Genomic DNA, 12,358 nt, shown 5'->3' with positions numbered 1-12,358 from the left:
AACTACAGATAATACAGGACAGAAGTATGTTTATCTTGTCATGCAAACAAATTTCCATAGTGATTTGGATTTGAATACAAAATATTAAATATTTCCATATCTATATACCACTGTATTTCAGCTTTAGCGTCTCCCGGTGCTGGCATGCTTGGGTTCCCTACACCAGCCACCCCATCTCCTGCCATGTCTCTCAGCACTACCCCAACCAAGACTCTTCTGCAGACTCCTCCTCCTCCTCCACTTCCTCTTCCTCCTCCTGTCCCCTCCACACCCATGGCAGCAGTAAACCATACAGAGCAGCAAGCTAAAGACCCAGAGAGGGACACCAGTAAGAAACCAGGAGACAAGCCAACTCAGATGAAGGTGAAGTGCAGCGAGAATGAGAGCAGCCAATGTACAGAAACCATCAGCGTGGCCAAGAAAAGGGAGAAACAAGCTGCAGGCAAGCCAGGAGTTGAAGCTGCTCTGGATAACAACCAACTGCAGGCGCTTCAGAATGCTCTTGCTGCTGGGGATCCCAGTTCATTCTTAGGGGGGCAATTCTTGCCCTATTTCCTTCCTGGGTTTCCCAATTGCTTCTCCCCTCAGCTTCCCAGAGGGGTCCAAGCAGGAGGATACTTCCCACCACTTTGTGGAATGGAAAACATGTTTCCATATGGTCCAGCATCTGTCCCACAAGCTGCCATGGCCGCTGGTCTCTCTCCCACTGCTCTCCTGCAGCAGTATCAGCAGTACCAGCAATCGCTGCAAGATTCCCTGCAAAAACAGCAGCAACAGCAGCAGAAGCAACTTGAGCAGCAGCAGAAACAGCAGCAGCAACAACAAAAAGCAGCCCATGTGAAGGCATTAACCCCCAGCGCTACAACCAACACCTTTAAACCAAAAGAGGCTATTGATGTTTTTGACAACACCAACACGGGCTCTTCAACAGAAAGCACAAAAGAAGAACCGAAAACAGATACCAAAAGTACCACGGATTTTCCAGATGCTTTTATTGTACCGTCAGTCAAGCATGAGTTTATATGCAGGAAGTGCCAGATGATTTTTGCTGACGAAGATTCAGTGGTGCGTCATCAAAAGTCCCTGTGTTACTTTGGACATCCTTTTACTGACCTGCAAGAGACAGTGCTTCGGAAGGCAGTCAGTAACTACACTTGTGTTGCCTGCAATGTGGTTGTTATTGGGAATGAAGCACTTGGCCAACATCTTCAGTCAAGCTTGCACAAAGAGAAAACAATCAAACAAGCAATGAGAAATGCCAAAGAGCATACTAGATTATTACCTCACTCTGTCTGCTCCCCTAATCCTAACACCACATCTACCTCGCAGTCTGCAGCTTCTTCTAATAACACCTTTCCTCATCTCTCTCGCTTGTCCATGAAGTCCTGGCCAAACGTCCTGTTCCAGGCCACCACAGCCCGGAAAGCTGCTTCCTCCTCCCCGTCTGCCTCTCCTCCTCCCCCCCTTTCCTCACCTTCAACGGTTACCTCAACTTCCTGCAGCACCTCAGGGGTTCCAACTTCACTACCCACCGAGAGTTGTTCAGATGAGTCTGACAATGAGCTAAGCCAGAAGCTGGAGGACTTAGATAACGCGTTGGAAGTCAAGGCTAAGCCGGCCTCTGGCCTAGACGCAAACTTCAGTAGTATCAGAATGGATATGTTCAGTGTGTAGGAGTGACAAAAGGATCCCTTGCTTAAAGAAAAAAATAAGACTTTTTAAACTGCAGTTCCAAAGTTTCTCTTAACCCAAAAAATTACAGTACCAAATGATTGACTCAGGATTGTTTTTCCCATATTGATATGCTGGCAAGATTGATTTTTGTTATGGACAGAACTGTTGCAGATGCTTGACTGAGCTTATATTGTATACAAAAATGGAGTAGGAAAAATCCCACAGGCTCCCTTTGGGGGGCTTGTTTCAAGCCAAAAACTCTCACGATAGCAAATTGCACCTCAGCTGGATTGTTTTCCAAATGCTAGCATGTACTGTATGGGATGACGATCCAGAACCCTCAAAGAGAATCTCTCTTAGTTTAGATAGGTGTAATTCAGTAGCTTTAAATTCTCAGGTCAGAACATACATTTCTCATTTGTTAAAGCAGCAACAAGCCTGGGTACACTTGGCTTATAACCAAAACATGTCAAGCTTTATTGAACGCATTTCCTTGGTGTGTATAGAGTACCAAGAGACAATATAACTGTTACAATGGACGATGTGCATATCCTTTCAGTTTTGCCCTAAGAAAAAAAGACCATACGGTTTTGCCATTTAGGGAATTAGAATGCAGAAGTAAATGTGTAAGATGCCCCTGTGTTTGCCAGTTTGTATTACAGCAAACTGTATCTATTTCTCAGCCCCTTTTTTCATGTAGTGTATACTAATCTGTGCCAACTCTTACCTTCTCACTTTTACCTCTGCTCTCACCCTTTTCTGAAGAGGTAATAACTCTAGTTTTGATAGACTCGGATTATGTGAATATAACAATTTTCATTTGTGAAATGCTGTACTGTTACGGTACCTGCTTGTGTCTGGACTATAGTGCACTTATTTTGTTTTAATTTTGTCTTTTCATCATATGAGTAGGCCATTTGTTAATTTAATAGTTATTGTTTCTGTTTGTTTGTACGTATGTTTTGTATTTTAATTATTATTTTTGTCTACAGCAGCATATTGGTCCACATATGTTACAGGAGTGATGCCTAATAATCTAGAGATCTATTTAACAATTGGTGCATCCGAGAAAGCAGTACTGTATACTTGAAACTGTTCACGTACAAGTTGGTCTCAGAGTCAAAAGAAAAAGAAAATCGGAATGACCATTTACTATTTGTTTTGCAAATATGCTGCTTTAAAGGGGGGCAACAACATTTTCTGTTGTATATGATACCATTTGATGTACTTAAATCAGTGTTACCTATGTGCTGCCATTAAGTGCAGGTTTCGATTTTACGTCCTCCCATCAATTCTCTGGGCACTTCTGACGATCTACCATTCAAGTTTTCATTTTTCCACATCATGATTTCAACATCGCAAAGTATTACATTACAAAGTTTGCTGCTACTGTGTAGAGTTATTTTGCCTGCCATCAATTCTTACAAACCAGAAAGAAACCCATCAATTGCTTTGTTTTGCTTTGCTATTTCGTTTTAAACCTTATGTTATTTTGCTGTGCAACTAAGAATGTGAAAGCTGTCAAAGGGTGTTCGATTTTTTTTTTCCTCTCTTTTTACGAATCACTTTCTTGTTTGGTCATTGAAACCAACGTGATTCATTCCAAAGTAACAGGCTATTTGTATGAAAGAATAGGCTCTTGTGAACAAAGAAAGCAAAGCTGTTGTACATATTCATAGTTGGCTGTGCATGGTACAAATTTATTAATATGAAGAAATGCAAAAATGTATTGCTTTTTGGTATTTCCTATTCTGAGATGAGCAAGTAGCATGTAATGCAACTGTTTGACAGGTTAAATCAGACCATGCTTAGTTATTGTTTCAAACAATGAAACCAAGTTACATTTCCAATTATGTTTTATTATTGTAAAGTGTTTTTCTTTTCAAAGATTTAAAGCAAACTGTCAGTTTTAATTTTCTGCGTGAGCTTTTTTTTTTTCAAATGTCATTATTTGGATTTCTAGTGTTTTACATTTTCTTTTATCCTGAAGACACTTTTCGATTGTGTTTCATAAGAGACATCCTGGCCTCCCAAGGTGCAATTCTGCCATTGTACAAACCTAAGCGACTGTCCTGATTCCAAAGGCTTTTCACAACTTTGGCTTTTTGCCTTTCCCCACTCTTGTGGCTCGAGCATTACAAGACTGAACTTTTCCGCTGGCATCACGAGCTAAGATGTTAGCTTCAGACAGAACGCTTTCCACACTAAGGACTGGTAAATGCTAACAAACCAACAAAAAGGATGGTCCAACAATATAACTGTACATATATATTGCAACTGCACAGCAGCCAAAAACAAAAACAAACAAAAAAAAAAAAAACATTTTTTTAAAAAAATGGATGGATTGTGTCATGTTCTTGGGGACAGCCTTCAAAAGGTTGAAATTGGAATTGTTCTTCTTGGATGTCAAAGGGATTTTCATGGCGCAATCATATCCTCCACAGTATGTACTCTTCAACATCTGGGTTACATAGGAAATGCACCCTGAGGTTTTAATAAGAAGAAGCCCCTATGGCTAAAACTTTAAATAAACTAAACCAAAAATGTTATTGATGTTTTATATATAGAGAGTAGTCGCATTAGTTTTTGTTACTGTACTGTTCGAGGTATCAACTGTACCGTATCACGGTAATAACATGGTTTTGAAACCTTTTTTTTATTTTGTCACAGACCTGTTGTCATAGTTGAAATGACGTTTATTGTAGATGGTATTTGAACAACTTCTGGAAATAGTTCATCAAGTATGTTTGTTGCTCATTGTTGTGATACATTAAAAACTGTATCTGCAAACCACGTCTGTCTCTGCTCTCCCTTCATGCACCGTCTCAGATTATCATTAAGGAATGACGCAGAAAACAAACAGCAAAATGCAATTATCCCGATAATTACGCTGACATTTCCACGTCAATTTGTAATCAGACCTAAAGAGTTTACTGTTGCACGCCAGGCTTAGTTTTCACGATTATATCCCTCTGAAGTTTGTCGCAATTTATTCCAAATATTTCACTCGTAATCAACAAAGTTTATGATGAATCTCTTTTCAAATAAATGCTTGGCTTTACAACTATAATGCACTTAAATGTCACAGACAACATCATCAATTAAATACATGAACATGAGCCTTTTGTTAACTAAATATCGCTTGAAATGTACTAATATTAATTTAAATGTGATATCTACTGACATTATTATTTAATTACGATATATGTCAAATTCATATATATTTGTCTGATAAGAAAAAATGGAAATACTTTTCATTAACATATATATTCCATTGTAATTCAAATATTAAGATGGAAATCCAAGAAGCGTTATGGTATAATGAAATAAATAGTTAAGTTAACAATTGTATTGTGTTAAAAACGTGTATTTATGTCAAAAACGTTAAATACCTTTTAAAAAAGGCATTAATAATTGTAGACTTTTATTTTATTCAATAGTAAAAGGAGTATAATGGTTTGTTTCCATACTAAATTCATTTAAATATATATTCTAACACATGTAAAATCGTTTTTTGATTCATATTGTTACATATAAATGGTAATAAATCATGCTTTACAATCTAAAAGCTCTCTTGTTAAATGTTAAATGTTGAGTCCGATTTTTTAAAAGGTAGCAACAAAATGGTGAATGCTGAAAATGGTGTTGGTGTTCTTTTTTTTTGTCTCTTAGGTCAGATGCTATGACATTAAAAATTGCACATCAGGAACATCTCGACACAATACATCACACCCTGCCAGAGAGACGAGCCGGCCACCAGCGTCGGGGTCACGGAGAAAGCCGACATTCACAAGTCATTAAATCCACCTAATGAAATTTCACAAGGGCAGCAAAAAAAAAAAAAAAAAAATGGAGGGTGAAGATGAGGATCTTTTCACTCCCGCACAATCTGTTGTGGCCTTTATTGTCTTGCTCGGAACACTCGGGTGTGTCGGCGAAACAGCCCCGACATGTAAAACCCTTCAGAAACACCTTTTTTTTTCCCTTCCTCTCCTCTTTCGTCTAACTACACCCTTCGCCCTTGACGGATGTGTTCGGCTCTCAGCGGGCAGCAGTTGTGCTGAATGGCCCTTTCCTGTTGCTCACCCTTAAAGTGGAGGCGATTGCTGTGGTAGAGCTCCCCCCCTGCTATATTATGGGATTGAATTGTGTTTGACCTTTGTGTAGAACAATGGCTGAAGGCCTTTCATTTCTCTGGCCTTCTCTGCACTTGGAGGACCGGAGCGCTTTATGGTTTTCACTGTGGTCTGCCAGAGATTCACGCGCGGCACTACGGTGTATTCAGACGGCAGTTAATGTCCATTTATATGTCACAGTGGCTGAGACCGCTGTGCTGGACGGAGGAAAATGATGAAGCCCCCCGTCGTGAATCAACGGTAGGACCGTGTATAATAGAGTTGAAGGCGAAATGTAGTCGCTTGAAAAAATGTATATTAAATTATATATTAAAAAATGATAAAATATGCCGTCAATATACTGTACATAATAAATTAAATAATTCACAACCAAAATATATGTGAAATATTGTTTTTACTTTTTATATATATTGCAAAATGGTCCAGGCAAAAAATAAATAATTAATTAAAAGGAGAATAAAACATGAGAGAAATTTAAGCTTTAAGCTGCTGTTACCAACTGATTCAAAGAGTGAATAGAAAAACCTTTTTATTCAATCCAATAGCAATAAAAATAATAGCTTAAAATAAATTCCCTGATATCACCCCACAAGTCGGACTAACTCTAACTCTACAAATTAACTCTAGCTAAAATGCTATGCTAGACTGAACATGTCAGTGAAATGTACAATTTAATACAATATTAGCACCTAAAATGCACATTCAACCCTCAAAATATTGTGTTATCTCAGTGTCAAGGTGACCCGAAGGCCCGAGAACCGTCTTCCAGAGAAATACATATGCAGTGGTGAAGGTCGTTCCCCTTGACCCTGAGACGACACAAAGGGATATTGCAAGCGCATTTGTTTCTGGGCCTTCCGGTCACCTTGACACTGAGATAACACAATATTTTTAATTACAATATATGAAAAATTTATTATTTTTATAAATTTTTCTGATTGTAAAAAATGGAAATACTTTTCATAAACATTTGTAATTTTAAGATTAAGATGGAAATCCCTGATGCATAATAGTTTAATAACATAGTTAATTTAACGATTAAAAAAAATATATAGATTCCTTTAAAAACATATTTTTACGTCAACAATGGTCTTGAAATTGTATGTATTATTGTGCTATATTGAGTTTAAGAGTGTGTAGCTTTAACAGCCTTGAAGCTACTCTTTAAAAAGGAATTAATAATCATTCAAATCACAAATTCACAACATTTTCTCACGTCATATACCAAGATTTAAATCAATTAATGGTGAAACTCCTCCAGTCTTATTCATAATAATTTCATTAGTGACTTTTTTTTTTTTATTGTTATTTTGTCCCTTGATAAGTTTTCATTTTAATGTCGTTTTTTTTTCCCCCCAATAGCCCAGATTTGGACATGAAGTGAAGTATTATCAGGATAAGTCCCGGCATCTGGGCTGAAGGGGCAGCGGCAGCAGTGCACGGTCTTGCCCTGAATACGCGGTAAAAGGTTTACTGTATATTCTAAATGGCGACTTCTGCAACCCATACATCACTCATGACCATTAGGTTCCACCCTCACTGCGCCGCGCTCCCTCCGAGCCACAGCTTTCCAGATGATACAGTACAGAGGCTGTGGCGGAGGCAGATCTGGCTTTGAATAGCCCGCAGCCAATGGATTTTCTCTGGATAATACAATGTTTGGGACAGAGAGGCAGGGATTAGTCCAGACGGATACATCCACCACCCCCCACATGCCCAATCTAATTAGACTGGAATCAGTTTAAGATGAAAGCAAGCCCTAGCATCACCGCACTAAATACTGGAATTAGTATTCCCCGCATGGGAATTTAATGATGGAGACCGAAAATCCAATCACATTCACTCCCAGTTTAGCCCCTCATGCATTGGACCTGGACAATGACGAAATGGAAGAACAACAACAATGATTTGTCTGTCAATAGATATTGACCAGCATCACATCTGAGGCCACTCGCGTATCGGCATTGCTATGTTGTCGCGCTTTAAAGAGGATAAACAGCTTATAATCAGATGTTTAGGCTGTTTCTGATGTAGACCTTTGTCTGGCGACGACTCCCGCCGAGAAATTAATGGAGAAAGGGAGGCGACAGGGCGAGGGACGCTGCTTTTATTTGTCTGTTTATGGAGAGGTTAGCGCCGTCGCTGTAATAAGATCCTCCGTCCAGGTCTCATGTTGGACCATTAGTTGACCCTTCGCCCACAAAGAATGAATTTATATTTTAATACAGGCCTGTCAATCCCGTTGCCAGAATCTGGTCTGCATGTTTGGCAGCGAGTGAGAATTTAAATTGGCTTCCCCTTGTGAGCTGTCTTGATCTTAACTTCAGTGGGCTGCTTTCTTTTCTTTCTTTTTTCTTTCTGTGGTGTAGCCTCGGTGAACTGCGAGATTTGGTGTACTTATCGAAGGGATCCCGATCGCGGCAACACCTCCATGAGACGTACTCGCTTTTTAGTGTAACTTAATCTGAGGATCAGGACATTCTAAGTCTAAGGCCATTGTTCTCAACCAGAGGGGACGAGGAGTTCATGTCCTTGTCCAGTATTTTAGGCTCCATGAGTTGAACAGAGTTCTTCAACAATCAGGTGCGACGTTTCCTTCCTTGATGTTACGACGAAGCAGATGTTAATAAGATGGTTACGACCACATCAAAGAGGTATAAATCAGAAGTATTATCAACTGTCAATTGATCTTGTTAGCACCAAAACAACTTCACCTTAAATTGATAGTTCCCCCAAAATTCTAACTTCACTCATTTTCTACTCACCCTCATGTCGACTAAATTAGGATTTAATTGGGATTATTTTGAGAGTAATCTGTTCCATTTAGAGTTATAGACAAAAACATTTGTTCATTTTAATGTAGTGACTTGAGCTCAGTTGTCTGCGTCTTCATCTTCATCCAATAAACACTTAAAAACATCAATTTACCTCTGTGGTGTTCGTCTGTAACATCCCTCTTATATTGAATCCTCAACGAGAGGAATTGTTTAAAAAAAACTTTAATAAATCTATATTTAAAGTCTGTTTGTAACGGAAGCTGGCACACTGTCATCTCCTGAAGTCTTTCCTCAGGACACATTGTAAGTGTCAGTGCGCACGTGCAAGGTTTAGGCAGCTAGCAGTGTCCGCTAATGTTTTAACTAGAAAGATTCAGTGTGTAATTTTGGTGGGAGATGAAGACGAAGACAACTGAGCTCCAGACGCTACATTAAAATGAACAAAGATTTTTGTCTATAACTCTAAAAATGAACGGATTATTCTGAAAATAATCCCAACCTTTTGTCGACATGAGGGTGAGTAGAAAATGAGTTTGAGTTTTGGGTGAACTATCACTTTAAACATCATCTGGTAGCTAAATATTCTTCCTCAAAATCTCCCAAAATGTGTCTTTACTTCTCCTCAACCGAATAATAACTAAGTAAGTAAGTAATAGTTATTTGTAAAGCGCCTTTCTAGGCCAGGGTCACAAAGCGCTTTAACAATCAAAAAGGATACACAGTTCAAATATGTACTTTAAAAGGCCAAGACACATAAGACAAACACATGAGTCCCGGAAAAGATCATCAGTAGATTCTGATCCACAGACCTCAGAGCCCGAGCTGGGGTGTAAGGCTGGATCAGATCACTGATGGTAGGAGGAGCCTGACCATGATTAGCTCTGAAAGTAAGAACAATAATTTTAAAATTGATCCTGAAAGAAACTGGCAGCCAGTGAAGAGTTTTAAGGATCGGGGAAATGTGAGTTTTGCTACTAGAGCGAGTCAGAATTCTCACTGCAGAGTTTTGTATTAACTGCAGGCGAGACAGATCCTTCTTGTTTAGACAACAAAGTAAAATAAAAAAATTTTGCTAGCACACTAGCACTTGTGGTTCAGAGATGGTGAGTCTGAAATTAATCCTGCTGGTTGAACTGGCCAACATTTCAATTGAAAATGATTGAAAATGTCTAATTTGTTTTTCTCGGGCCTTATTCTGAGGTGGAGTTCATGGGTTGAGCTGCGTTAATACCTGCACTGACAGGTGGTAGGAAACATAAACCAAGAGTGTCTTGTTTCACTGGGGTCTGGAGTGGGAAAGAAATGGAAGAAATCCACATTTTGTGGAGAGAATAAAAGGAGACCAGACTCAGGGTTGAGAGAGATAAATTAAGTGGCTTTTGTCCAAATGAAACATCTGGATAAATAATTATGTTCCAGTAAAATAATCCACATTCCTGATAAAACAATAAACCGATTGTTTGGTCTATAAAGGCGACTTGGAAAAGGCACCTGTGTTGATATGAAAAGATTGCGGGAGTCAGTTCATAATCAGCCTCTATCATCTAAACCCTGATTGCTGCGGAGGAATTGAAGCTGTCAAATTATTGTTATCAGCTAGATGGCATCAGATCTTTTTTTACCTCCCATTATCTCAGAGATTTGAACACTGCACACCTCACATTTACAGGGAAGATTATCTCTTTCTGTCTCGCCATGATTAATGTGATTTAGCCCGGAGCTAAAAAAAAAAGAAATGTAAAAAAAACTATTCACAGTTTGAGTTTAGTTGGTAAATCTTCGTCAATGCGATTCGTATTGTTAAATTAAAACAGCGCGAGACAATTCAGAGTAACATGTGATTCTCAACGATATTTGTAGATTAAAAAAAACAAGCAAACCATCAGCAAAACAATCAAAGATAATATATTTTATGGTTAAGATTGTTTTTATGAATATAAAACATTTGGATTCATTCTTGTTTTTATTCAGATACTGTTCAAGCTCGATTGTTGAATAAAGCAAAAGGAAGCAGATTTCATTATGGTCTGGATTACCATCTGGATCCTGGAATCTTTCATCAGATTCTTGAGAGATACGAAGCACTGTTATACGACTAAAAAAAGGATAGATAGAAAATAGAAAAAACAACTCTCATGTGACTTTGGTGTCGAAATGAGTTGTCTTTTCAACCTTTTTTTAAGGTTGTCTCCTTCAACTTACTGACTGCCTATCAAAACTGAGCTTTAAATTTAGAAAAACAATACGGATTGAGAATTATTTATGTGCTGGTGAAGCTTCACGAAACAGTGTCATGTTGTTTAAAGGTCAATAGGTGGCGCCATTAGTTTAAAGATTTTTCATTAGCTTTCAAAACAAAGGAAAATAGTGCAGAGACTGCCATCTAGTGGACTCTGAAAACAATGACACTGCTTCATGAAGCTTCATCAGACCATCACGAGTGAGAATCCTAACATGGCTGTATTTGTTTTTGCATTGTTTTAAACGAACAATATAAAACACAGTGTAATTCAATCACTGAATATTACTGTTGGATCAAGTTCACGTGACCTTTGGTTCGCTATGTGTGTAATCTATGCATTAGATTTAAATGTATTCTATTTATTCAACATTCCACCTTTTTCCTCCTGAAATGTATAAAAAATGACTCCCGGTGTAATTTGTGCGAATGAAGCTCAAACATTATCATGACAACGGATGCATATCTTGTTGTTATTCACGGCCGTCGTCATGTGTTCTTAACTTCACTGATTACATTAGTCATTCCTAATAATCACCCGTGTTCATCCATATTTATATGTTGTGCTCCGACAAAGTAGACGGCGTGAAAAGCCTACTTTCAAAAACCCTGCTAAACTGAGCCATGTGTACGCCATACTTCAGTGTCAACGCCATGATTAACAGCACACGCCCAAAATAACACTCGCACCTGGTGCGTCCTCCACCTGCAGCTCATCCACAAAAGACTTGTTTTCCGTTCCCTCGGTGCACAAATACTCACCGTGAGATCCCGTTATGTATTACCTTTGCCATGTGAGAGCGTACCTGTTGTTCAACAACCACATCTCTACTGAGACACAAAGGAAAAAAAAAGGTGGTGAAATTAAGGGTTAGACTAAAATAGACCGCAAAGGGTTCGCGATGATGGTTTTGCTTAGATGGAGAAAAAAAAATCCATTTTATCGCTTATTTTTCTCTTTTCATTTTTTTTCTTTCTTTCTTTTCCCCTTCGTATCCGCGAGCCCTCGGTCAGGTGTCTGAGAAGTAAGTTGTTGCGAAATTGGATGTTGCACAAGTACACCTGCTGCTGCTGCTGTTATTGCCGACTGAAGAAGAGTTGCAATCACTGCTGGCATCTCTACAAGACAAACATGTATTTTAAAGTGAGGAGAACAGAAGGAGGTGCGAGGGAGAACTGGAGGAAAGCCCAGGAGGGAAGAAGGGGGTAGAGATAGACGCCCCGAACGGATTGGAACAAAAAAAAAAAAAAAAAAAAACCCTGTATGTCAGCGGCGGAGAGGAAGAAAGAAAGTAGGTGATATCGACAGTAAAACAAGCAGCTGATGGAATTGAAGTGAGAGACGGAAGAAGAAAAAGGGGCGACCTGAGAGAAATCAAACAAGGGCTCCGTGCAACAACGGTACGTCGACAAACGAGCATGTTATGGCAGCCTGCTGGGACTTCCCCGGCAGATCGTTTGTGCTGCTTCCCGATCTGTTCAGAGGAGTGCCGCCGCCCCACACGGGGACGCGTGAAGGCGTCGAGATGGGA

The 12,358-nt window shown here is 39.1% G+C and overlaps 1 protein-coding gene across 3 annotated transcripts in view; it reads left to right on the top strand.

Moving 5' to 3' along the window:
* zfhx4 (zinc finger homeobox 4) overlaps positions 1-4,467 on the top strand; it is a 79,562-nt gene extending 75,095 nt beyond the window's left edge. For all 3 annotated transcript variants that reach the window (XM_087789083.1, XM_087789085.1, XM_087789084.1), the window contains one exon: positions 122-4,467. In XM_087789083.1, coding sequence (XP_087645209.1) covers positions 122-1,674 — 1,553 coding nt within the window. In that variant the 3' untranslated portion in view covers positions 1,675-4,467. The remainder of the gene's footprint in view (positions 1-121) is intronic.
* The last annotated feature ends 7,891 nt before the right edge of the window (positions 4,468-12,358 follow it).

This window comes from Callionymus lyra, chromosome 4 (assembly GCF_982586985.1).
Source record: "Callionymus lyra chromosome 4, fCalLyr1.hap1.1, whole genome shotgun sequence".
Classification (NCBI taxonomy): Eukaryota; Metazoa; Chordata; class Actinopteri; order Syngnathiformes; family Callionymidae; genus Callionymus; species Callionymus lyra.
Note: the sequence above shows the minus strand (reverse complement) of the source record. Positions and strands in the feature narration are given on the sequence as shown.